The 25,682-nt window shown below is 46.6% G+C and overlaps 1 protein-coding gene across 1 annotated transcript in view; it reads right to left on the bottom strand.

Annotated features, from left to right (window-relative positions):
• Positions 1-25,682, bottom strand: part of TMEM132A (transmembrane protein 132A) — a 32,929-nt gene that overhangs the window by 3,095 nt on the left and 4,152 nt on the right. The window contains exons 2-10 of the mRNA XM_077321118.1: positions 11,659-11,873; positions 11,324-11,542; positions 8,617-9,017; positions 8,198-8,347; positions 3,821-4,013; positions 3,581-3,724; positions 2,527-2,732; positions 1,574-1,850; positions 590-781 (exon numbers count right to left, since the gene is read on the bottom strand). Of these exons, the coding sequence (XP_077177233.1) occupies positions 590-781; positions 1,574-1,850; positions 2,527-2,732; positions 3,581-3,724; positions 3,821-4,013; positions 8,198-8,347; positions 8,617-9,017; positions 11,324-11,542; positions 11,659-11,873 (1,997 nt within the window). The remainder of the gene's footprint in view (positions 1-589; positions 782-1,573; positions 1,851-2,526; positions 2,733-3,580; positions 3,725-3,820; positions 4,014-8,197; positions 8,348-8,616; positions 9,018-11,323; positions 11,543-11,658; positions 11,874-25,682) is intronic.

Raw genomic sequence — 25,682 nt, 5'->3', positions numbered from 1 at the left:
TGCTCCTCTACATGTCTCCCACATTATGTGCAGATTGGACTGCAGGGGTCTGAATTATGCCCCCCCAAGAGACGCCATAAGGAAAGTGCTTTTGGGAGAAAGATCAGGTGCAGGTTCAAAAGTGCACCAAACACACAGGTTGGAAAATTGTCCCACTTGCTCCTTTGAAGTTTGGTAAGCAGAGTTTGATTGAGCAGAGACAGTCTGTCTGGAAATGTATCCATTCATGAACTGCCATGAACCATTTCAAAGGTTGTGCTGTTTAATCTAAATTAGCCAAAATCTGTCACAAACTAGTTTGTGAGCCAGTTCATGCCCATCCTTTTCATATGGAAAAGGGAAATCAGCTCTTGCTCAAGAAGTTGAAAGGATAAGAGTCAGGGGTGGGGAGAAAACAAGGGTGAAGGAACACTGTCCCTTCTCATTCTGAGACCTGTGGAAAGATACGCAGTGTTCCCTGCCAACAAGGCTCTTTGAAAAGTGCGTTTAACACCTGCTTGCCCATATAACTGCTAAACATTAAATTAACAAAACCATCAACTGCCCATTGAGTTCTTCCTCCATTCTCCTAGTGTACTGATCTTCTTACCTCCTTCAGAGAATGCAGAGCAGAGAGTCCCTGACACATGGCAGTGAAGACATTTGGGTGTCCTGGCTCGACAGAGAGTGACAATGAGAGACCTGATACCAACTGGGTTTGTAGTTCAGAAATGGAAACTTTTTCATCAGACACAACCAGAGTCTGCTCCCCTAGGATTGAGTCAGATACAGGAGAGCGCACCTGAACCAGGAACCAGAAAAGACATGATGAATTTCAAGAAAAGACCGCTCACAGAAACATCCCCCAGGTTATATCTGATGCCCCATCTTATCTAACCCCAAACCAAACTAGTGAACTGCTCTCTCCTAGTCACTACACAAATTATTCCTATATGGCCAGAAAAGATCATGAAGATATTTGTGGGTTAGTAACTTCCCTGTTGTTGTGCCTCTTGTGGCGCAGAGTGGTAAGACAGCCGCCTGAAAGCTTTGCCCATGAGGCTGGGAGTTCAATCCCAGCAGCCGGCTCAAGGTTGACTCAGCCTTCCATCCTTCCGAGGTCGGTAAAATGAGTACCCAGCTTGCTGGGGGGTAAACGGTAATGACTGGGGAAGGCACTGGCAAACCACCCCGTATTGAGTCTGCCATGAAAACGCTAGAGGGCGTCACCCCAAGGGTCAGACATGACCCGGTGCTTGCACAGGGGATACCTTTACCTTTAACTTCCCTGTTTTTCAATCTACCATGGAACTTGATTCCACTCACACCAGTCTGCTTTGTTCTTCACTTATCCACCTCTCCTCCTGCCACATCCAATCACATCAGCAATCATAATTCTACCCAAATTCTAAGCACCAGTTTACAAAAGTCCACCCTGGTTATGCCACTGCAGGGCCATATCCAAAGCAGCCATACACAAACTGCAGGCAACCCACAGATTCCCCACCTCCCGACAGCCTACTGGCAGTAGGTTATCATCACACAATGCAAATGTCTCATCCCAGACTACATCAATAATGAACAAACTCTTGACCTCCACTGATGTCATTCCTGGCTCACGACCAATCACTACATTCCCATCTTCTAGTGTTGCCACTCGGGGGTCCTGGATCCTAGCATGCTTTTGCACTAAATGTGAGACGTCCAGCAACCAACTGGAACTTGGCATGTAAGTCAGGTGACGGCCACCATCTAATGGATGAGCCACAAAGTGGGCTAGGAAGCGGACCCCGGCACGCTGGTACTGGAGCCGGCAGCCACGAGTTTTCCTTTCCAACTCCTCTCCACCCTCTTCAGGCTCAGCCGGGTTCCTGGTTGGAGAAGGATCAATACTAATGATTATCATAAATGAATGTCAAGAGTTAGAGGCATTCCACATGCATTATTTCAGTAACATCAGGAGGTAACACTGGCCAACATTATCCTTGCAAAAGCCCACAGGTTAGCTTCACAGGCTCAAAGCCAATATGTCTGAAACACAACTGAAACTAACACTGTATCTCAGCAGAGAAAGTTGGCTGGAAGATCTGGCTGGATTCAGCATGACAAGAGGGACCTGCCTGACTTGATGGAGCCATACATGTCTGCAGATGGATGCAGACAAAACCTTTGGTCTATTTCAGGATGCCGCATGCTTCTATATCATCAGCAGAGTGTTCAGAGCACAGGGAAGCAAACCTATTTTTGCACTTTGTTCTCTTGGACCCACACACCAACAGCTGCCTGTAAGCAAAACTGGGTTTGCATGGCTGCAGGTTCAAATGAACCTTTCTGAACATAAAGACCCCTCCCTTGTTACAATTATCAGAACTCTGGACAGGAAATCCAAATTTACACTTGAGATTGACCCCCTACATCCTTCTTCTCTTTTAGACAGGTTCTTATGCAGCAGGAGTATCCAGGAGGAAGGAAATCATCACCCTAGACTGTAAACAGTATGCTCAATCAACATAGTGCTGCTAACCCACTTGACTCCGTATGACTTACCCTTCTGGGGCAGTGCCAGGCACCCTCCAGCCTCGCACCTGCTCAAGGGAAGTGTCTGTCAACTCAATGCGTAGAGGCAACAGTGGGGCCCAGACAGTGAACAGCAGCGAAGCATGGAGTCGACGGTACCAGAAATCTACCCGTACACCACGTGCTCCTCGGCTCTCTTTACCCCCTACGTAGACAGCATCACACACATCTGATACCTGATGAGGCATTAAAGAAGACATTAAGAGACTGAGTGCCCACAGAGCAGGAAGTGTAAGAAGGCAAAGCATGTTTGTGTGGAAGCTGGGCCCCCTGTGCCATTCTCCACTACAATATGTATTGTTCCTTGTTATTATGTAATCCGCCCTGAGTCTCCGGGGAGGGCGGTATATAAGTATGATAAATGATGATGATGATGATGATGATGATGATGATGATGATGATGATGATGATGATGATAGGAAGAGGATGCCCTGGTCCCCGTTCTCAAAATCAGCCAAGCCACATGTATAGGAGGGACATTCTCTGCTTTCCCTTGCTGTGCTGTTCAGTGAGTAGCCTCCATCTCTGGAACCTTACTGGGGCAGGGAAGCTACTCAAGACTGATTTTTTAAAAGGTTTCACATGCCAACAGTAAAACCCACTTTGATCATGAAGACAAATGACCTCAAGGATAAAGCACTGTCCTCCTGAAGCTAACGGAACTTTAATCTGAATCTTTCAAAACCTATTTAGCTTTTGTTTTTGTTGTTGTTCTTGCATTTTATCCTTAAGGTGTGTGGAACCTTAGAAAAATCTTTTTGCCTTCAGAGGCAAAAGCAGGCTACAAAGAGCCCGTATGAAAGGGACCTAAGGGGAAGCTTGTAAGCCAAGAGGCATGTCAGCAGGGTGGGTAATAAGGAAGATGCACAAGGTGGATACAGAAGGATACCAGAGTCTTATCTGAGAGAAATAGGTATAGAGTGAGGAACCCATGAGCTGAGATATCTATAAACTGATAGGGAAGGGATTTGAGTCCTGAAAGTGTAGGCAGAGAGAGAATATTCGTGAAGCAAACTGTTCTCACCTGCAAGACCTGTTTGTTAGAAGACTCACAGCCCATCTGCTCAGTAACCTCAGACACAGCTCCACCAGTTTCTACCACAACCAGCTTCACGGGTACGGACTGAGAAATTCCTGTCAGGAGTGCAGTGTTCACAATTTCTTGCTCCTAAAGAAGACAGATGAGAAAGTATAAAATCAGTTATCAATACAGGATGCCCAGTAATTTCCCATTAAGGAAAAAAGGTGGAACCTCTGGTCTCACCTTCACCAATGGAACCAAGGCCCGTACATCTCGTTCTGACACTTGGATCTCCCACACCATCTTATCCTTCTCAGCCTCAGGGTCCTGGCCGGGATATTCCACTTGCCAGGTCACAGGACGTGTGGAAGCTGGGCTCCCTGTGCCATTCTCCACTACAAAATCCACATAGAGGAACTCTGGGAAATCTGCTGCCCTGGGTGGAGAAGGGGATAGGACAGAGCAAACTAAATTAATGGTGCCCACAGTCCAGGAAGAAGATGAACAGGTAACAAAATTCTCTGAAGCAATGATAATGAGGAATCTCATCACTATGAACCACATAGTGTTGACATCCAAGCAGTATCTAACTTGTATTCTCCATATAAATTCTTTCCATGTGCTCAAGAGCCAGTTTGGTGTAGTGGTTAGGAGTGCGGACTTCTAATCTGGCATGCCGGGTTTGATTCTGCGCTCCCCCACATGCAGCCAGCTGGGTGACCCTGGGCTCGCCACTGCCCTGATAAAACTGTTCTGACCGAGCAGTGATATCAGGGCTCTCTCAGCCTCACCCACCCCACAGGGTGTCTGTTGTGGGGAGAGGAATGGGAAGGTGACTGTAAGCCACTTTGAGCCATCTTCGGGTAGGGAAAAGCGGCATATAAGACCCAACTCTTCTTCTTCTTCAATCATTCAGGTCCGTGTCTTCTCACCAAGAGTAACTCTCTATGTATTGAAATAACTTTGCACATCATCAGGTTCGTGAGGTACTGCTCACATCTTCCGCCCTACTAAAGGAGAGACAATTTGAAGCCACAAAAGATATCTCTAAATATGGGAACTTCTCTGTCATCTACAGATCTGATCCATTCCTCACTGGGTCTCAAACGGCAGTTTCCAGTATGGATCAGGGTCTGTGGTTTCAGTTAAATTGTCTTGTTGGTATGTGTTTTTGCCTCAGGATCATTCTCCTCCTTTATCAAGGAGAAAGGCAAAGCTCTCAGTGGCAGTCCACATTGCTACAGCCCAGCTCCAGTATCCCTTATTCACAATTCTGAATACGCAAAAACCAAACAAAAGGCACACATGTTTGTGCACACACATCATACACAGAATGTATTACAGAATGCTGTTTCCTGGGAATCTGTTTTAATTTTTAAAGGACAAGACTCAAGCACTAATGACTGCATAAGTATGCACACAGCACCTGCTTAAATCTCAGAACGGAAGAGGGGTGACAGAATAATACCAGCATATGAAAGCAGGGCTTTCGTGTTCAACATAATTCACGATCTGCTAAAGCGGTATTATTCAAAACAATACAAACTGCACAATAAATTATGCCAGGGAGCAGCTGCAGAACTCCCCTTTCCCAGAATAAGTTGGATTCACTCAAAGAGGCTTCAGGACTGGGGGCCATTCCGCACTCATCCAAAATAGCACAATGGTTACAAACTGAAATCGCTACAGTTTTGCCATTATGTACAACGTCGTTGACAATCTGCAACACTCCTGAAACCGATCCGCAAAAAGCGCTTCATTGTAGCGCTTTCAGGGAAATCCCAAAAAGTGGATTCACCCTCCAGAAAGTGCTACACTCTTGCAACCAATCAGCAACACTAGCGAAAAAGTTCTGTGCATTACCATTGTTGCGGTTTCTGCAAAGTCCCGCCCCCTAGCTCTCTCCTCTGATCTTCCGGCGAAGCGATCGCCATTTTTTTTTCTCCGAGCGAGCGGAGATAAATGCACCGGCGAGCCTTCGTTTACCCAGCGAGGCTTCCCTAGCTGCAGAGCTGTTTTAAGTCACTAAGCACGAAACAACACACAGCCCTGTTTGTTGGTTTATTTTCCCTTTATTTTTTACTGTATTTTCGGCCGAAAATCGCGCCCGCGCTGGGGGGGGGTATTTTTTTTTCACTCGGGGGGAGCGTGGCAATGATGAAACGGCAGCTCAAACACCACCTGCTTCCTAGATGGGTCTCTCCGTTGCAACAAATCAACGCAGATTCGTTGCAACATGGGTTTTTTTTAACTTCCTTAAAGGGAAAGGGGCTTTTTGGGAGCATGATAACGGCCGCCCATTGGCTGCTTGATGGCCAGGGGCGGGACGAGCTCGGCAATATCGCTTCCTGGCTAGCGATTTTTGCCGAGACCGGAAACCTGGGGGAAACGATAGAAACGCAACTGGATTCGACTACAAAGCCAGGTATGCATAACAACGAATTCCATTATTTAAAATGGCGTTTTTTCGTCCCGCAACCAATTTGCCACATAGATCCTGGTGCGGAATGGCCCTTATTGTTTGACAATTGTGCAATGAAAATAAACCTGCAGTTATTTGCAGCCAGGACTTTCTCTTGCAACTGGAGGCTAGGCCCAACTTAGCCTCTCCCCTCCACCTTCTCCTTTGCCTCAATCTAACTGGTTTTCATTTCCTTCCTTTTTATCTTTCTGCCTACTGCATCTTTCTCTTCTCTTAGGGATGCCAGCATCCAGGTGAGACTTCCCTGGATATAAAGCTTATCTCCAGACTAAAGAGATCATTTTCTCTGGAGAAAACAGATGCATTGGAGGAAGGACTCCATGGTATTTTGCCCCTGTCCTCACCAGACTCCATCCCCAAATCTCTAGGAGTTTCCAACCTGGCTCTGGCTACCCTACCCCCAATCTCCTGCTGGTAGCCAGGAGGGACCTGGCAACCTTACTCTCCCCCCTGCCCCATGTCACCTTTTCTCTCATTGCCCATGCCCTATGGATACAACTCAGCTGTGCTCACTGGCCTGGATTTCCATCATCACATGCAACCTGGATCTTCCCAGGGTTTTAAGAGTATATGTGCAGTGGCTATGAGGTGAGAATGAGACAGAAACTATTTATGCACTGGAGGTTTCATGCCGGGCTGTAGGCGGGAGTTTTGATCATGGCAGGTTTCCCCACCTCTTCCTTCACCCACATGGGGGAGCATTTGGCTCGGTGGACCTCATTCGCCCCCGATTTGTACTCCTGCATGAGAGCTGGGGCAGTGAAGTTCCCAGTGTGTAAACAGTCGGAGAGAGGAAAACTCTGAGGCAACTATTTTTTGGACTGCAAAATGTTCAGCACCCACTCTGACCTCTCTTGTAGGTTCTTTAAATCCCAACCACCGACAATCATATAGAAAGGAAGACACAAGCTTTGGGATGTGTAAGCTCTGTGCTTCTTATAGGTTTCTTATTTGGAGCCCTGCTAGGCTAAGGCACATTTCTTCAGAGACAATGTTATCTGAAGAAGTATGTATGCCCACGGAAGCTCATACCTTGAATAAAACTTTGTTGGTCTTAAAGGTGCTGCTGGATTCGCAGTTTGTTCTGCTGCTTCAGACCAACACCCACTTGAACCTATACATAACAGTTAGGAATGACGGGTCCTTGATTTTATTTATTAAATGAAAATAAGCTTTCTTCCCTCAGCAGACTCCAACTAAAAGCCAAATAAGATCCTGACTAAGCTGATTCTTTCTTTCTTTAGCCCAAATGGGAGTCTCCATCCAACTACTTACTCATCCTTGTCAACTTTCCCCGTTCTTCTGAGTTAAACTGCTCTCAGCTAAGGCTGAAATCAGACTTTATTAAATCAAAGCAGAAGCCTGACTGACTCTCTTCTCAGCATGCAGCTCTCAAATCTTTCTCTGCTCGGTTGATGCTAACCAATCAGATTTCTTGGAGCAGCCTGTCACTCAAGGCAGTCTGTTTTGGTGAAGAATGAACCCTTCATGGTCCTTTACCTGTTTGTACAGCACTTCTAAACTTTTAAAAGTGCATTCTGTCACAGCTCCACTTAAACTGAGGCTGGCTCATCCCCTCCCATTCAATGGAGTTCTGATTGGCAATCACTTGGGTTTTCAAGGGGCCTAAAAAATAAGGATTGGCTCAGAGCCCTGGAGGAGAGGCAGTATTTTTAAGGATCATTGCCACAACCTGCCTGGCAACTGGTAAGTCTGATGATGGGAACGACGTGACTGGCAGCTGAGTGTGATGCTGCTGAAGTGCACTGCACCTTTCCAGGGTTGCTGGTCCACTGGCACCAAAACAAGTCTGCAGCAGCAGGGGATGGGGCTCCCATCAAGATATGTCATCACAACCGCAATGAAAATGTATGCATATTCAAGCTGCATAATTTATACAGCTTGCAGAATTGAGAATTCTGACTTTTCTGAAACATGAAATGCACATGGACTTTACTTCAGTACTGCCTTCTCACCTATGTATGCAATTGGGCACTGCCATCTTCCTTTCAATGGAAGGTTCCCAGTGCATGTACCCCGACTTCTCCACGGTGCTGCATGGATTCTCATCTTTAGCCCACTCGTCTGGTTCTGCTGAAGTAAGTCTGTACTCCAAACCTTTGGAAGTCCATACCTACCTCCAGTCCAGCCAGCTGCCAACGGAACGGCGACAAGTAACCAGAGCGGTATGGTGTTTGGCACCCTTGAACTTGTCTAGCTTTGCAGTCCAAGCCTCAGGCTTGGTGGGACGAGCAGCCAGAACCTGTAGTCCCTTTTTCACTTTGATTCTGAAAGAGAAGCCAGGACAATAAGGTGTGCAAATAGGTAAGAATCAGGAAAGCAGCCAACAGACACCTAGATGATAGGCTATGGGGAAAGCTAGGATCAACCCCTAAAGAAAGGAGCATTTCAAGGTCTAAGCCATCTGAAACTGAGTGAAGCTTAAATCATAGATAAGACCTGGAAGATTTTCCCTGAAATTCAAGCTCCTCTGCAATTCCATGGAATCAGTAATTTCTGACAGAAACCAAACCACCACATGGCCTCCTTAACTCACCGGAGCGTCAGCGAATCAGCAGTGAAATTCTGCTGCAGGATGAGGGTGGCAGTGAAGAGCTGCCCTGGGCGCAGCGCCATGTCAGGGACTCGGACCATCACATTGTCATCCAGCCGCACCTCCTGGCGTCGGGGTGGGCTCATCACTCTGAGGTCGACAGGACCAACGTAGTTCAGCTGTTCCTTGGTGCTCTCAGGAGCCAGTCGTGGTTTTCCCCGGGGCCTTGCATGGGCACACTCTCCAGGTGTCTTTTCAGGCAGTACAGGCTCCAGGGCATAGTACAGCTCGGCTCGCTGAGGAGTGACTGGGGAATCCTCTGATCCATGCTGGCTCACAGGGGGTGTAGGGGAGAACCAGTGAGGGGGAAGCTCTAGTTCTACTACACACACACCCAAGGGTGCCTGGTCATGAAAAGCAGAGAGAGTCATGTCACTTTCTTTGCCTCCTGTTAAATCAACCCTGAAGACACATGAATCATTAAAACCTTGCTTAAGTCTATCTAGGCTTAGAAATTTCAGGTTAATTTGTTTTAGCCCAGCTGTCAGAAATCCTTTTGACTGGCTATCAGAATGTGCTGATGTTATGTATGATGGAATCCTTCATTGCTGGACTGGCACACAGTGCCCAAAGACCGGTGGCCTCCTATACCTGTCTAGGCTTATGGCAAAGCCAGGCTCCAGGTCCTCTAGCCAGCCAGGACTCAGGCCTGGCCAGACTCCATTGTCAGCTTGACCAAAGCCACTGGTCATACCTGATGGCCGAAACCCTCGTGCTCTGCATTCATTCATCCCGCACTTCATTATATTGCTGATCCAGTGGCCAGCAGAGTCTGTTGCACCTGAGGGCTCTTGCCCAACCTCTTGTCTTCACACCTGTGACTCAACCTGAGCCACTCTGCAAGGAGGAATTTTCCCCTCCACCCAGCTAGCTAGTCTCTTGAGACCCCTGGAACTGTCCCACTGTACTACAATGGTTTCCTTTATTCCAAGCCATCAAGGCCTACCTGCTCTCAACTCCCGAGGCATTAGCACCCATTTACAGCCCACCCAGAGTACGTGCAATCTCTAGCACACACCACCCTCCAACAGGGTTTAAAAGTGCCTGTTCTGGCAAGCCACTCTGGAACCTTGGATCCATCCAGAGAGCTGCCGGACTCTATGCCATCTGTCTCCGCCTCTTCAGGAACCGGTAATTATCCTTCCATTGACTCTCTATTCAAGACTCTTTTCTTTCAGTCCTCTATTTCCCCATCTGCTAGATCGATAGTGTGCTTGTTACATGTCTGTCTACATCTATTTTATTTTCTATTAAATAAAGGCTGCTTATTTCATCCTTAAATATCTGTTGTCTGCCTCGAGTTCCTAGGGTGCAATACCTGGTATACATGGGCTTTTTGATCTTTTAAAGTTACCTGACCTATCGTAAGCCATTCCCCGAACTTGGCACTTGTCTCCTGACACACCCAATTCAGGTAACACTGAGGCTTGCAGTACAAAAAGCAGGAGTTTTACCAATGAAATATGGTCCTTTGTGCAATGACCTATTTTCTTTTTGCAAGTTCCTCCTCAACCATTCCGACTTCACTCTGGAAAGTTCTTTCACAAGCAACTGGGACCGACCAGGTCTTTGGGAAAACTGGGAAGATAGTCCTAAATTCACATTTTAACTAGTAGTGAAGTCTTAGAGAATCATCCAGATAGCCCCAAAGGCCTTGTATCAAGTGTAACTTCCCCCGCCATTCAGAGCATAGAGGCCAAGTATCCTTCCCCATACCAATCCTCATCCTGGCAGGCACCCATCGTAAAATGCACCATGTTAATCAATGGGGTATTTAATTTTTGCACTTACAGGTAAAGCACAAGGGCGGAATTCATGCCTCTGACCACATGCGAAGCCCATACATTTCCAACCTAGAATGGGTTGATGTTTTCTTTTTGAGAAATTACAAAATGCTTTAATTTGTGTTCCAAATGGAAATTGTTTCAGGAAGGGTATTCAATTTTGCTTATGACACGTCTGTGTGGATTCCCCCCCACACACACACACACATGCACACATGCATTTTGGGAATGGAAACATTTGTTTTAGCTACAGGCAGTTGAAACATTCCAAACCCATCAATTAAAAAAAAAAAAAGAATAATGTTTTTTCTCTGGGGCTAAAAATGTCCATATTAAAAGGAGCTGGTTTTATAGAAATAATCATCCAATAGAACAGACGGGTCACTAATGTTAATATATAATAAAGAATTTTGGGATGTGCAGCTTTTCTCACATCTCCAAAATTACAGCATAATAAGCTGCCCCTCTCAACAGCAACTCATTTATGCACCCATTAAATGGAGAAACATGTTGTTCAATGGGCGCCACCCCTGCCCTAGCATCACAGAACTGAGAAACAGATCACGTGAGAGAGGTTCTTGAACTCAAACCATACCAGACACATGTCTATCCATTAACTACTTTGCAGCTTCCAAAGAACGGAATCCCACACTATGTTGCTGGGTACCAGGTCTTGTTAGCAAAAGGATCACTCTCAGAAGTGCATTCCGCTTCCATTTTGTCATTTGGTGCTCTGATCCTCTACTGCAGAGCTCGGGTCTACTCATCATAACCAAGCCCAAGACACACAACCCTTCTAAGCCCCCGTTTGCCAGCTCCCTCGCCCCTTTGCGGACAGAAGAGCTGCTGGTGCAAGCGTCACCAACCTGGAGGTGGCAGGCTCTGTGGACAGCCTGTGCCTGATGGAAGACCTGCAGGGTGACACATGGCAGGGCCTGCTGTTCTGACATCCAATCCTGTCCCTGGAGGTGGAAGAGGACCCTGACATATGGCTCGTAAGGAGACACCGTGCCTTCAATGGACACAGCACGGACATCCCAGGCAACAGAGACATCTTGGATTTGGGAGCTGTCAGCTGGTACTGCCTAAGGAGAGAGAAAGACTGAGTTCTGTGGGGAAGCTCCTCTTAGAACAATTAAGGCTATGATCCATTCCTTACACACTGAGGATTTTCCTTCTCATAGCTAGACAAAGTAATTACCTGTTGGGCTGTGAAAGGCAGATAGGTAGCTTGGATGGTGGGTTTGGCTGAGAGGCGACGATGGAGGAAAAGGAACGTCTCAGAGCGAGAGCTCAGGGAGGCATTTCCTGGAAGGTAATGATCTGTACGTTGAAGACGGAAATGATTTGCACCATTTAGCACCTTTAGCTCAGTGGGTAGGTATACAACCTCAGGGGGGTCGGATTCGCAGTTCCCTGCAGAGAGGAGAACCACATCCATCAACATCAGGCACACCACCTCTCCCACACCTGATAATGTACACAAGAGCACCCCCTCCCCACAAAGCCCCATGTTCAGCTAAAGGAAAAAGTGAATCAAAGTCAGCATTTGGCTATCAGCACAGTATTTAATTTTGTTAGCATCATGGATTAAAGCCGCACCTCCTGGAGTCCAACCTTGTGCCTTAGATCAGAGACGGCCACCTCATGGTTCATGGAGCACATCTAACCCTCAAAACAAATTTGCTCTTAAAGGCCCTACTAAGTTTTCATCAAGGTGGAATGAGAGGTAAATAAGCAACAAATCTGTGTTTATTTCATATGCATGTTGTATTGCTTATGCACTCACAGAAAAGGCAAAGAACAAGTACAAATTTGTCTTACCTGTAACCATTAGTGCCACTTATATTTGTGAAAAGGCACTAAGGGGGGAGTGCTGTCTGGGTTGGTGTCTGGGACACATCCGGTGTCCAGACATCACGTCCACCTCAGCAGGCCAATCCATGTGCGCCCAGCAAAGCTGGGTGCCTGCAGATTGGGCCAGCCCCTACAGTCCCCGCCCCCAGGAGCTGGCTGCAAGGCGCGCTCCCAACCTCAAGGCCAGAAGGTCCCTGGCAGCGGAGGGCGTGGACCTGCAGCGCCCTGCCCAGGCCACAACTCTCGATGCCCACCGGCATGGCTGCCTGCTGCCAACCTCACCCATGCCACGAGTGCCGCAGGCTGGTTGGCAGCCGAGGCTGGTGGTCCCGTGCCACCCTGCCCAGCCATGCAGGAGCCTGGGACCGCCGTGTCCAGCCAAGTCTGCCACTCTGGCCAACCACCAGTCTGGCCGCCTGCTGGCTGCCTTGCCCATGCCAACACCGTGCCACACAGGTAGGGTGACACTGCAGCCGCTCTGTCCCCCCCCCTGCTAACGCCCATTGCATCCCTGGGTGCCACGGGATTTATGGCTAGTAAGAAAATATATCAAGAAGCAAATCACCTCCTTGACTTCGCTCCCATCAATGACTTCAAATACTCTAAGGCAGTGGTTCTCAACCTAGGGGTTACGACCCCATTTGGGGTCACCTGGCCCCTTTCTCTGGGGTCCTCAGGTTGGTTGCTGCTTCAGTAGTGGCTGGGGGTGGCTGCAGCAGAGCCATTGCAATGGCCACCTCCATGCTGCCCTGACTGTTGTGTGCCTGCGTGAACACATGAACATGCTCGTACGCTGACAACGTGCATGCATATGCTGCCGCCACGGCCGACCCTGCTGCCACAGTTGGGGTCACGGCATCGGAGCAGTTGAGAACCGCTGCTCTAAGGACACTTGTGCATCTGTCACTTGTGCATCTGTCAGGTGAAGCCAGAGTCTCTGACAGAGCCTGGCTATCTGTGAAGGAGCTAAAAGCAAATCATCACTCTGCCATGGAAACTTGCTGGCTGAACTTGGGCCAGCTAGAAGAAGAAGAAGAGCTGGTTTTTTACACCCTGCTTTCCACTACTGAAAGGAATCCCAAAGCGGGTTACAAATGCCCTTCCCTTCCTTGGGCCACAACAGAAGCCCTGTGAGAGAGCTCTAATAGAACTGGTCTAGGAGAAATGTGACTAGCCCAAGGTCACTCAGCTGGCTGCATGTGGAGGAGTGGGGAACCAAAGCCACTTCTCCAGATTAGAGTCTCCCACTCTTAACCGCAAGGCTCTCTTACACATTCTCAGACTAACTTATGTCACAGTGTTATTTGCAGAATAAGACGGAGGAGAGGAGAATGATGGAAGCTGATTTGGGCCACCATTGACAAGAAAGGTGAGCAATAGATGATGTAAATAAATAAATGTATGTAGCTGAAGATGGGTGGAAATAAAGGGAAAGTTGCCTGGTGGGTAGGAAGAAGAGAAGGAAGCAAGTAAAGTTGAGGATATGGGTCTACTGGAAGAGAAACAGAGAATGTTGTGGGAAGAGGGATACAGAGGAAATTGGTATACCCCCCACAAGTCCTTGCAGGTTCCCCCCCCCCCATGCCACTGGACCAAGCCTAGACTAGTGGCCAGCACCACATAACTTGGCCACAGTTTACCTGGGGAGACACAGCTGGGAGAAGAGAAGGACTATGGGAGCTCAGAGAGAGTAGTGCAGCCGGCATTCCTCCATCTCCACCAAGCAAACCTACTAGCACCCTAATCCGACCCCATAACACCTCGCCACAGTGATCCATGCAACCGTCACCTCTAGACTGGATTACTGCAACTCGTTCTACGCAGGCCTTCCCTTATCCCTGCTCTGGAAACTACAGTTGGTTCAAAATGCAACTGTTTGAGTTCTCTCCTGAACAGTATGGAGAGCCCATATTACCCCAATCCTCCAACAGTTGCTCTGGCTACCAATTGAATACTGGATCAGGTTAAGGTGCTGGAGCTCACTTTCAAGGCTATACATGGTCAAGTTCCTGTTTATACTCTCCAAAGAATGACCCGCTCTATCCATTCCAACAACCTGGTTCCAACAACCCATAGAAATTTGCCTGGCCTTGATCAGAGCCAGAATTTTCTTATCTGCGGCCCTAACCTGGTGGAATGAGCTCCCCAATGAGATCAAGGCCCTGTCAGAACTCCAAAACAGTTCCCTAGGGCCTGCAAAATAGAGCTCTTCCATCAGACTTCTGGATAAGACCAGCAATGAGGACCCCAAAATTGACCCAAGCACCAGAAAACTGCAGCACCAACACTCTAAACGTCCCTGTCATCCGTTAGGCCATTCTTTGTGATCTGTTACATGTCATATACTAGTTATATCTCCTTGTTTTTTAATGGTTGCAAGTGTTTTAATGTATTTTCCTGTTTCTACTTTCTATGTACACTGCCCCGAGGCATCAAGTGAGGTGTAGTATATAAAACTAACAAACAAGAAAACAAAAAAGGAATATGGAACAGATGAAGGTAAGGTGGCTGGTAGGTGGGAAGGGGAATCTTAGCAACTTCCCAGCTTGTATTATTATGTCTTGTACTCTAAATAGTCAGAGTACTTGTACTATACTGTTAGTATACTATATGCATTCTATACTATTCCTACTCCCATACTGTTCAGCCTGCCCCTTAAGATCTGCTTCTGAAGCCCTGCTCCCTGTGCCTCTGTCTTCAGAGGTGAGATGGCATTTTCTTTGGTGGCACTTTGGCTTTGGAATGCCTTCTCCTTTGAGGCTCACGCAGTGCCCAGTTCACTATCTTTCAGGCATCAGGGAAAAGCACATCTTTTAATCCAGGCTTTTAATTAGAGGTTTTATCTTTTCAGCTTTGTAAGGGTCAATTTTCTATGGACAATTTTGAAGGTGCAGCTACTTATGTCTAGTGGCTTGTTTATTAATGGCTTACGTTTATACTGTGCTTTTTAATTGTAAGTTCCTTGAGCAGGACTCTAAAGAGGTGGCATAGATATATTCTAAACAAATAAATACACCTTGGCCATTCATGACATGTTATTTCACACATTTGCATTCTGCCACTGGATCATGTGATTTGGGTACAGGAGACACCTGCCTCCCTTTGCGGATTTTCCTATTCACAGGGATCCAGGGAATGGTTGCCTTACAAGCAGCAAGGGTTTGTTTCATGTCATTAAAGGACAGAACACTCCCATCCTGTTTTTAGAAGATGATAAACATCAGCAAGGCCACCTTCTCATCTCCCTCAGAAATAGAATATCATATTGGAACCATGTTCTGAAGATGGCCTCCCTCTTCCTCTTCCAGTGCCAGACTGCACTTCCTTCCTGATTTTTGTAAAACAGCAAGGACAAATAAACTAACGAACCAAAATGGTCCCCTGAAGCAAAGCAATTCTCTAACCACATTCCATTACCCAGGGATGTAATATACTGGCTCAGGCTTATTACTAGCATTAAAGGGAACATAAAGGTAAAGGTATCCCCTGTGCAAGCACCGGGTCATGTCTGACCCTTGGGGTGACGCCCTCTAGCGTTTTCATGGCAGACTCAATACGGGGTGGTTTGCCATTCCCTTCCCTAGTCATTACCGTTTTACCCCCCAACAAGCTGGGTACTCATTTTACCGACCTCGGAAGGATGGAAGGCTGAGTCAATCTTGAGCCGGATGCTGGGATTGAATTCCCAGCCTCATGGGCAGAGCTTCAGACTGTATGTCTGCTGCCTTACCACCCTGCGCCACAAGAGGCCATAAAGGGAACATAAAGTTATACATATAATGTTAGTGTCCTATTATACTGGCTCAGGCTTACTACTAACATTAAAGGGAACATAAAAGGTAAAGGTAAAGGTATCCCCTGTGCAAGCACCGGGTCAAATAATGTTAGTGTCTTAATTAAATGGGGTGGAGGAACCCTAGCACCACTGTACTGAGGCATTTTCCTCTGCCTCAGGAAGCCTTCCTCCAGTGCAAGGAGCATGTCCCCCAGCACAAGAACTGAGTTCTGCCTGTGGAAAAATTTATCATAAGCAGAGTCATATCTAAGGAAGCACCTTCTCCCCTATACCCCCAAGAGAGTATTATGATCAAGCAATCCAAATCTGCTCAAGGTCCACAGCTCTAAAGAGATAAAACAGGTCTTGACCAGATTTTTTGGCCCTGGCCCCAGCCTGGTGGACCATTCTGCCTGAGGAGATCAGGGTCCTCCAGGACCTTAAAAACTGAGCTGTTCTGACAGGCCTATGGTTGAGCCCAGGTATGAGCATCAAGATACTGGCCTCCCTGCCCGAGAACCCACCCACCCGCAGAAGCCCCCCCCCCCAGGCTCTAACCAACCTCAGAAAGATACGAACTCTCATTAGGAGGAGGCAGTTTAACAGTTTTAAAGTGCTAATTAATTTTTAATTAATTTTGTATGATTGCTTTGAAGTCGGTTATTAGCCACTCTGAGCCACCAGGGAAAGGTGGAAGAGAAATAAAAGTTTATTATTATCATTGTATGACCCCCCCCCCCCGTTCCAAGATACAGCTATGTGTATGCAGCTATGTTGCTGGAGGCAACTCCAGCATATATGATAGAACTCTGCTCGATTAGTATGGCATTTCTAACCAATGAAAACGCATTTAAAAAACCCTGTCTGGAAAGGCCCTTAACCTACGTCTTCACGCGGAATTGCATGCCTCTCTTCAAAATGTACACTAAGGTTTCACTGATGCATACAGAACCAGAAAATGCATGAGTAGCAATGTGAGATGCATGACATTTGGCAGCTAGATATAAGCCAACCTACTTTTGTTTATAGGATCAGACAGATTCATAGCCTACAGCTGATGGACCACCTCCTGCCAAGATCTGTCTGAAGATGGCTTTATGCTCGAGTGGCCATTCACACAGAAAGCCTACCTAATGTTTAAAACTAATCCAAGATTTCTGAATGAGACCAAGATCCTTTCACTGCAGTATAGTATTCCAGGCTGCCTATTAACAGATCTGAGCATCTCACCCCTTTGGAAAAAATCATGCTCCACAATGTTGGTCAGATGCATTTCATAATACATTATGGCCAGGGAGACTTATAGTGCATCTATAGTCTTGCATGAAATGACAGGAAGTGCATATCTTAAAGACTGAGCTTGTGGATACCTTAACTGTATTCTTAATTATTGCTTGGTTTTTATGACATAATACTGGAGTACTCCCAGAAATGAGACCACCTCTTAATTTGATTCTTTGCTGCTTCTTCCTTCCAATCTCCTATAACTTCTGTGGATTAGATTTCAAGGTATTTCCCCACCCTCACCCAGCATGCACCAAAGCTTTCTTCACTGTAAATAGAATCATAGAATTGGAAAGAACACCCAGGGTCATCTAGTCCAACCCCTGCAAAATGCAGGAACTCACAACTACCTGCCAACCCACAGTGACCACAATTTAATGCCCAAGTAATCCCCCTCGCACACCAAAAATCTCCAGAATCCAGCCTGGCCTGGAGGAAATTCACTTACCAGCCCACATTGGCAATTAGCAATTCCCTGGGTATGCAAGGAAGTGCTACATCCCTTCCTGCCCACCCACTCACAATCTGCCTCAGTTCATAAAATTTGCCTTTCAATCAGATGACTATCTTGTTGTTGTTGTTGTTAGGTGTGAAGTCATGTCCGACCCATCGCAACCCCATGGACAATGATCCTCCAAGGCCTTCCTGTCCTCTACCATTCCCCGGAGTCCATTTAAGTTTGCACCTATTGCTTCAGTGACTATCCAGCCACCTCATTCTCTGTCTTCCCCTTCTTCTTCTGCCCTCAATCGCTCCCAGCATTAGGCTCTTCTCCAGGGAGTCCTTCCTTCTCATGAGGTGGCCAAAGTATTTGAGATTCATCTTCAGGATCTGGCCTTCTAAGGAGCAGTCAGGGCTCATCTCCTCTAGGACTGACTGGTTTATTCACCTTGCAGTCCAAGGGACTCATAGGAGTCTTCTCCAGAGCCAGAGTTCAAAAGCCTCAATTCTTTGACGCTCGGCCTTCCTTATGGTCCAACTTTCGCCGCCATACATTGCAACTGGGAAGACCATAGCCTTGACTAAACGCACTTTTGTTGGCAAGGTGATGTCTCTGCTTTTTAGGACGCTGTCTAGATTTGCCATAGCTTTCCTCCCCAGGAGCAAGCGTCTTTTAATTTCTTTGCTGCAGTCCCCATCTGCAGTGATCTTGGAGCCCAGGAAAATAAAATCTGTCACTACATTTCTTCCCCATCTATTTGCCAGGAATTGAGAGGGCTGGATGCCATGATCTGTGTTTTCTTGATGTTGAGTTTCAAGCCAACTTTTGCACTCTCCTCCTTCACCCACATCAACAGGCTCTTTAGTTCCTCTTCACTTTCTGCCATTAGAGTGGTATCATCTGCATATCTGAGGTTGTTGATATTTCTCCCTGCAATCTTGATCCCAATTTGTGACTCCTCTAATCCCGCCTTTCTCATGAGATGACTATCTAGCCTCTGCTTAAATAAAACTGCTTTGGTTGTTTGCACATGAAGGTGAATTGGAACATCAGTCCATCAGGGTCTACTCAGATTGATAGGTCTCGAACAGAGGTCTTTCACATCATCTACTACTTGGTCTTTTTAGCTGAAGACACCTGAGACTGCACCTGAATGACAAGCAGATGCTCTTTCACGATGGACCTTCCACAGCTTGAACATTTGTTGTTGTTAGGTGCGAAGTCGTGTCCGACCCATCGTGACCCCATGGACAATGATCCTCCAGGCCTTCCTGTCCTCTACCATTCCCCAGACTCCATTTAAGCTCGCACCTGCTTCAGTGACTCCATCCAGCCACCTCATTCTCTGTCGTCCCCTTCTTCTTTTGCCCTCAATCGCTCCCAGCATTAGGCTCTTCTCCAGGGAGTCCTTCTTTCACATGAGGTGGCCAATATTTGAGTTTCATCTTCAGGATCTGGCCTTTTAAGGGGCAGTCAGGGCTGATCTCCTCTAGGACTGACCAGTTTATCCACCTTGCAGTCCAAGGGACTCGCAAGAGTCTTCTCCAGCACCAGAGTTCAGAAACCTCAATTCTTTGACGCTCGGCTTTCCTTGTGGTCCAACAGGTTTGGAATCCTCCCCATTTAAGCTCAACATGTTTGTCTGTACTATGGCTGTAGATACCATCCCCTGCCACATGGCCCTGGATTAGGGATGCCAGGTGGCACCTGGGGATCCCCTGGATTTATAGCTCATCTCCAGATGAAAGAGATCAGTTTCCCTGGAGAAAATGACTGCTTTGGAAAGTGAACTCCATAGCACCACACTCCACTGAGGTCCCTCCCTGCTCCAAATCCCTTCCACTCCTGGCTCCAGCCCCAATTTCTCAAGGTATTTTCCTACCCACAGCTGGCAACCGTACTCTGGATGATCACAGCACAAAGGAATGTGACCCGCTGTAGGAACCCTAAAGGTAAAGGTATCCCCTGTGCAAGCACCGAGTCATGTCTGACCCTTGGGGTGACGCCCTCTAGCATTTTTATGGCAGACTCAATACGGGGTGGTTTGCCAGTGCCTTCCCCAGTCATGACCGTTTACCCCCCAGCAAGCTGGGTACTCATTTTACCGACCTCAAAAGGATGGAAGGCTGAGTCAACCTTGAGCCGGCTGCTGGGATTGAACTCCCAGCCTCATGGGCAGACAGCTTCAGACAGCATGTCGGCTGCTTTACCACCCTGTGCCACAAGAGGCTCTTGTAGGAACCCTAGGTAGCCTTATAAGTAAGAAATCGCTGCCTGCAAAAATCCAAATTTCTTATAAGAGCACAAAGATCCAATGTCTTATAAGAAATTGCTACTCATAAAGATCCAACACAGGGAAATTTTTACAGGGATAGTCCTTTGCTTGTATGGAAATGCAACAGGGCTATGAACTGAATCCTCATTTGATTAGACTGTCTCTCCTTCTTATGTCTTTTCATATCAATTGCAGACTGCTGCCCCCAATCTTACCAGTGGTACATTAGTGCAATGCAAACCAATAACATGTAGTCGATATCATTGATATTTGACTGGGGTTTATGTAGCTCTTGTACAGCTCTTGTACAGCTTCTGTTGTATTTTCAGTGGTCCTGGTACAAGAAACGTTCAGTGGCTTGGAGCACCAGGGACTGATTTTAAATCCCTAGCTGCCCCATTCTGTTCACATACCCTTTTGCAAAAATATAATATCATTTTTGAATTCTTAGAGCTTGCAATAGTGTCTTTGTGATGTTCACACTGTATACATCAAACCCAAGGTGTTTGCATTTCTGCTTTTTTAGAAATTCAAGTTTCATCTTCCCCTGAATTCTCTGGGCACCCAGAGAATCTGTATGAAGACACGACAGTAAATGAGAAAAGAAAATGCAAGCCAAGTCGCTGAGAAAGAAAGGGATTTCTAGCATGCCCATTTAACTCTTTAAGCCATACACCCATGGCTACCCATTGCTAAAGGGCTGACAGTCAGCAAAATACCCTCCCTTCAGTGGCTCTCCATGGAATTAAAAAGCCAGGATCGGATCAGACTTCTGAAAGAAGCTATCTGCTCTACAGTGGTGCTAGAAAGGGTTTTTCCTTATGAAGAATAGCCCTCTCAAGGTGGTAAAGGTTATGTCAGCATTAATTAAGCAAGGAAAAGCAGACCCTGGGGACAGCCATTAAAAATGCTCTTTATTCCACACTAAAGCTCAATGAAACACAATGAATGCTCCTTATTCAAAAGAGGTGGGACACTGCAGATTCACTGACACAATTTTACAGCATACAAAAAAGATATCCTCATGATTAGCTTGTGTAAACTTGATGTATTTCCTTTAAGGTTGGGGGGAAAGCTGTTCTTTAAAAAAAGATAAATGGGATTTATTTAATTTCTAGAATTTGCAGACAACACCTCTGGCGCAATAAACCCATCATTTCAGTGACATCCACAGCCACTGCCTGCACTTATTGCTCACCAATACGCTTTGTTTAGTTTTATTAATATTTCTGTCGGCACCTCAGTTCCACCTGGGAATTGAGGTTTTTCAGAGCAGCCATTTTAATGCTGTTGAATGAATAAAGGAAGAAGCGTATGGCTGTGGATTTTGTTTTGGGTCCCCCCCCCCCAAGTCCTTTTGGGGGAGGGAAATACTCAAGGAGGTTTTGGAGTTTGGCTTTAATTTGGGATTTTTCTTGCTTCCAAACAAAGGCTGAAAATGATAATGATGTTGTTTCTAATTAACTGAGATCTAATTAGGGTCTCAGTGAGTTATCTATCTGGAATGGGCAGCATGTTCCTAGCACTGGAGAAGCCTAAGGGGAGGAGAAGGGTGTGTGATTATGTATAGTAGAATAGAATATCCACTGGGAAGATATTTGCACTGATCCACTGAGGCAGGGGAACTGCACTATCTTGCACTAGCCATAAGAATCTTTCCAAGGCTAGTGCCTTGAGTTTTGCTCTTTTTTAGCTGCTTGTCAACAAAACTACATGCATAGCTGTTATAGGTGATAAGGAAGCTTTCCAGATGCAACTGAACAGAGGTACTGAGATGTCCATCTGTTATCGATGAGAACAACTCAAGCACTGTTGGTTTGGCTGCTGAGAGAGGGACCACTGACCAAAGCTGTTAGCACCTTTACAAAAATGGGCTAATGTGCTATAACAGAAAGGCTTCCATCATTAGTGGAGGAGACTGTTCTATTGCTGCTGGATCCCAGTACCAGAACACTGCCTCTACCTTTTGTCTTGCCTTTATAGGGACTGCTCTATAGATTTGGACTCCTTAACTGAAGAAGAAGAGTCGGTTCTTATATGCCACTTTTCTCTATCCAAAGGCGTCTCAAAGTGGCTTACATTCGCCTTCCCTTTTCTCTCCCCGCAGCAGACACCCTGTGGGGTGGGTGAGGCTGAGAGAGTGCTGATATCACTGCTCGGTCAGAACAGCTTTATCAGTGCTGTGTTGAACCCAAGGTCACCCAGCTGGCTGCATGTGGGGGAGCGCAAATTCAAACCCGGCTCACCAGATTAGAAGTCTGCACTCCTAACCACTACACCAAGCTGGCTCTGTTCCTGTCCTGGTTTCTGCTAAACCTGTAACAGCCTACTTTGAATGATAACTTCTGGCCTGATGGCTGATGTTCTCTTTGGCTGTGGCATGTGGACCAATTCTCTGATCCTAGTTCTCTGGCTTTGTGACCTTTGGCATGTCTTGGGAGTTCTCGGCTCTGTCTGACCTGCCTTAGCACCTGATGCTTTCTACCTTAATAGAGACTGAGTCCAGTTCTTCCTGGTCCAGATCCAACGCAGTGAATCCAATTGAGCTTGGTGCTCCACTCTTCAAAAGTCACATTATGTAAATGAACTGCTAACACTAATGGTGCACCAGTACAGTGCAATTTCATTTATTATGAGAGGCTTCCCAGTCAGGCCAGAGAGGAGAAACTGGGTGGAGCACACAGGGCTGAATGAGAGAGCAAGGGTGTACTCACGTGGAGGGAAGGCAGAGGACCAGGATGCCTGAACCCCCCCCCCACTTCCAACTTTGAGGTCGGTAGATAGATTGGCCCAAATGCACCCAGGATGGCAGAAGGCGGGTTAGCCAGTAGAAGCAAAGGCTACAGTACAGTACAGAACCCACACAAGCCTAATAGGTCTACAAAGGCTAACATCAGTACCTTGAAATATAGCCAGAAAAAGATTGGGATCCAGCGATGTGGTCTGTACACCCCACCCCAGTCAATATCCTGGCTGCAGTGTTCTGCAACAATTGAAGTTCCAGAAAAGATTTCAAGGGCAGTCCCACATAGAATACATTGCAGTAATCTAATCTAGAGGTAATCCAGACATGCACCACAGTAGCCAGAATGTTTCTGCCCAGGGGAGGCAGCAGCTAACTAACTAGACCAGTGGTTCTCAACCTGGGAGTCAGGACCCCTTTGGGGGTTGAACAACCCTTTCACAGGGGTGGCAACAGAGCAAGCAGCTTGGCTGGGGGGGGGGGGGCGGTGCCACGACTGTTGCTGCTCCTCATGAAGGTGCGCGCCAATTTATATACTATTTATAACCAATTTATATACAATCATGAACAATGAATCTTCACGCCATTGGTCAATTTTGGTTTAATTTCTGTGAAAGAACACTTGTATAATTTTATGGTTGGGGGTCACCACAACATGAGGAACTGTATTAAAGGGTCATGGCATTAGGAAGGTTGAGAACCACTGAACTAGACAAAGCTTGTCAATGGGACTCCTGGCCACAGCTGACACCTGCTTCCCCCGCAGCAGCCCTGGGTCAAAGAGCACCCTCAAACTATTGACCTGTTCCTTTACAAGGAGCGCAATCACATCCAAATATCAAGTGAGATCTTCTGCTTACCAGTACCACTTCTGTCCTGCTGGGATTAAGCTTTAATTTTGGGTGCACACTCAGGATATTAGATCCTCCACATGCCAGGTGGGTGCTACATTGTCTCCTCATACATCTAGGATGCTGACAGGAGCTTGATCGTGCAGCACAAATAAGAAAGGGGCACCACATACCACATCATTTCTGCTTTTTTTGACAACACATTCCAGTTTTCTCTGGTTAATGCTAAAGTACTAACACACTCTGGAACATGGGCATATCTAAGAATTCACATCCCTGGGTTTGGTACTTGAATATATGTCTGGAGTTCAGAAGATCCTAAACAAAATACCGGTCCTCCCAACTACCATTGTAGAGATCTGCCTGATTTTGTCTCTGCTCTTTGCTGTTGGGCAAACCAAGGCGCTGGGGCAGGGTCAAAAGGTCAGTCTCTGGTCTCTGTGTAATCATCAGAAAGACAGGGTTTCTGCAAATAGCTGACCTCCCAGGAAACCTTGCTGTGTGAAGATAAGCTATACAGCATCTTGAAACTTGATAACAATGGAATGTGTAGGTAACTAAGCTTCTGCAAACCTCTGTGTCCATGGATGTGTATTGTAAAGTATTTCCTGAGCTGTAAAACTGAATAAATAATGCTTAACCTGCTCAAGGAGCAAGCAACAAGCTCCGGGAAGCAAGCTCCAGAGCAGGCTAGCACATAGAGTGAAGGAAGCCTCATGTCTGTCATTACTTCAAGTGGCACGCAAAGCAGGAACCTGAATATCAGACCCCAACTTACCTCGCCCAACAAGGGTTTCAGATGCGTCAATCATCTTTGGATCCCGGTAAGTATGGGAGTGTCGCTATCAGTAAAACAGCGACAACATGAGAAGGAATTGGAATTTCTTTTGAAGAAGGCTAGACATGAATGCGCACAACAGAATGTGCTATGCTTGGTTAAGGAAACAGGAGACCAATGCTCATGGTACCCTGAAAAGGGGTCACTTACTTTACAGCATTGGGGAAAAAATAGGAGCTGTATTACATACAGAGACTCGAGCTCCTGTGGAAGTACTGCATGCTTGGAATCCATGCCAGGATGCTATTGAGAAGTTTGGACCAACAACCAGCCCTCCAGTAACACTCTATGAGCCTCTATCACCTCCTCCTTCTTATCAGTCTCCCTCTATAATTCTTCCTTCTGCTCCTGGACTGTCAGCAACATCTCCACTGGATCCTGATCCTCCTCCCATGCCATGTAAAAGTGCCTTTCAGCGCCTGGTGGAGCAGGCTAAGGGCAGCTCTGATCTTTCAGCAGAAGAACTAGCTGATCTTGTAGCAGTTTGTCCTGTTACTTATGGTCAAAATGCAGAAGGACAGCAAGTTGATAATTATTCTGCCTTGCCCTCCTTAGTAATTAGGGATCTGCGTAATGCAGTGACATGCAGGACTTCACAGTTCTTATGTTAAAGGCATGACTGAAGCTATTGGGAATGGATATGTTATGTTACTATTAGACTGGAAGCAGTTGATGAGAATGCTACTTTCTCCTGCACAGTATGTAGTCTGGAAAAATGAATTTAAACAAATAGCTCATGCCCAAGCTCGTGCTGGCACGACAGGGGATGAACTCTTTGGAGAAGGTGGTTATGCTACTCTGCAACAACAGGCTGTTGTCCCAGAGGCAACTTTAAACATTAGTTCAGAAGGTGATTATAAGGCATTTCTCAAGGTTCCCATGATGGGAAAGCCTGCAAAGAGCTTTGCCACTATCAGGCAAGGACCCACTGACCCTTATGCAGATTTTGTCAATAGACTCCAGGAAGCAATTCAGAGACAGATTGATAATCCTGAGGCTGCCGCAGAACTGCTGCTCAAATTGGTTAAGGATAGTGCAAATGCTGATTGTCAGAAGGCTCTCCAACCACTTATGTCCACAAAGTAGCTAGGACAGGAAATCTTGTCATGGATTTGCACCATCTTATCTAATATGGCCTTCCAAATTCAAGTGAGCAACTT

Source organism: Paroedura picta, chromosome 2 (genome assembly GCF_049243985.1).
Source record: "Paroedura picta isolate Pp20150507F chromosome 2, Ppicta_v3.0, whole genome shotgun sequence".
Lineage (NCBI taxonomy): Eukaryota > Metazoa > Chordata > Lepidosauria > Squamata > Gekkonidae > Paroedura > Paroedura picta.
The sequence above is the reverse complement of the archived record's forward strand: the minus strand, read 5'-3'. Positions and strand labels throughout refer to the sequence as shown.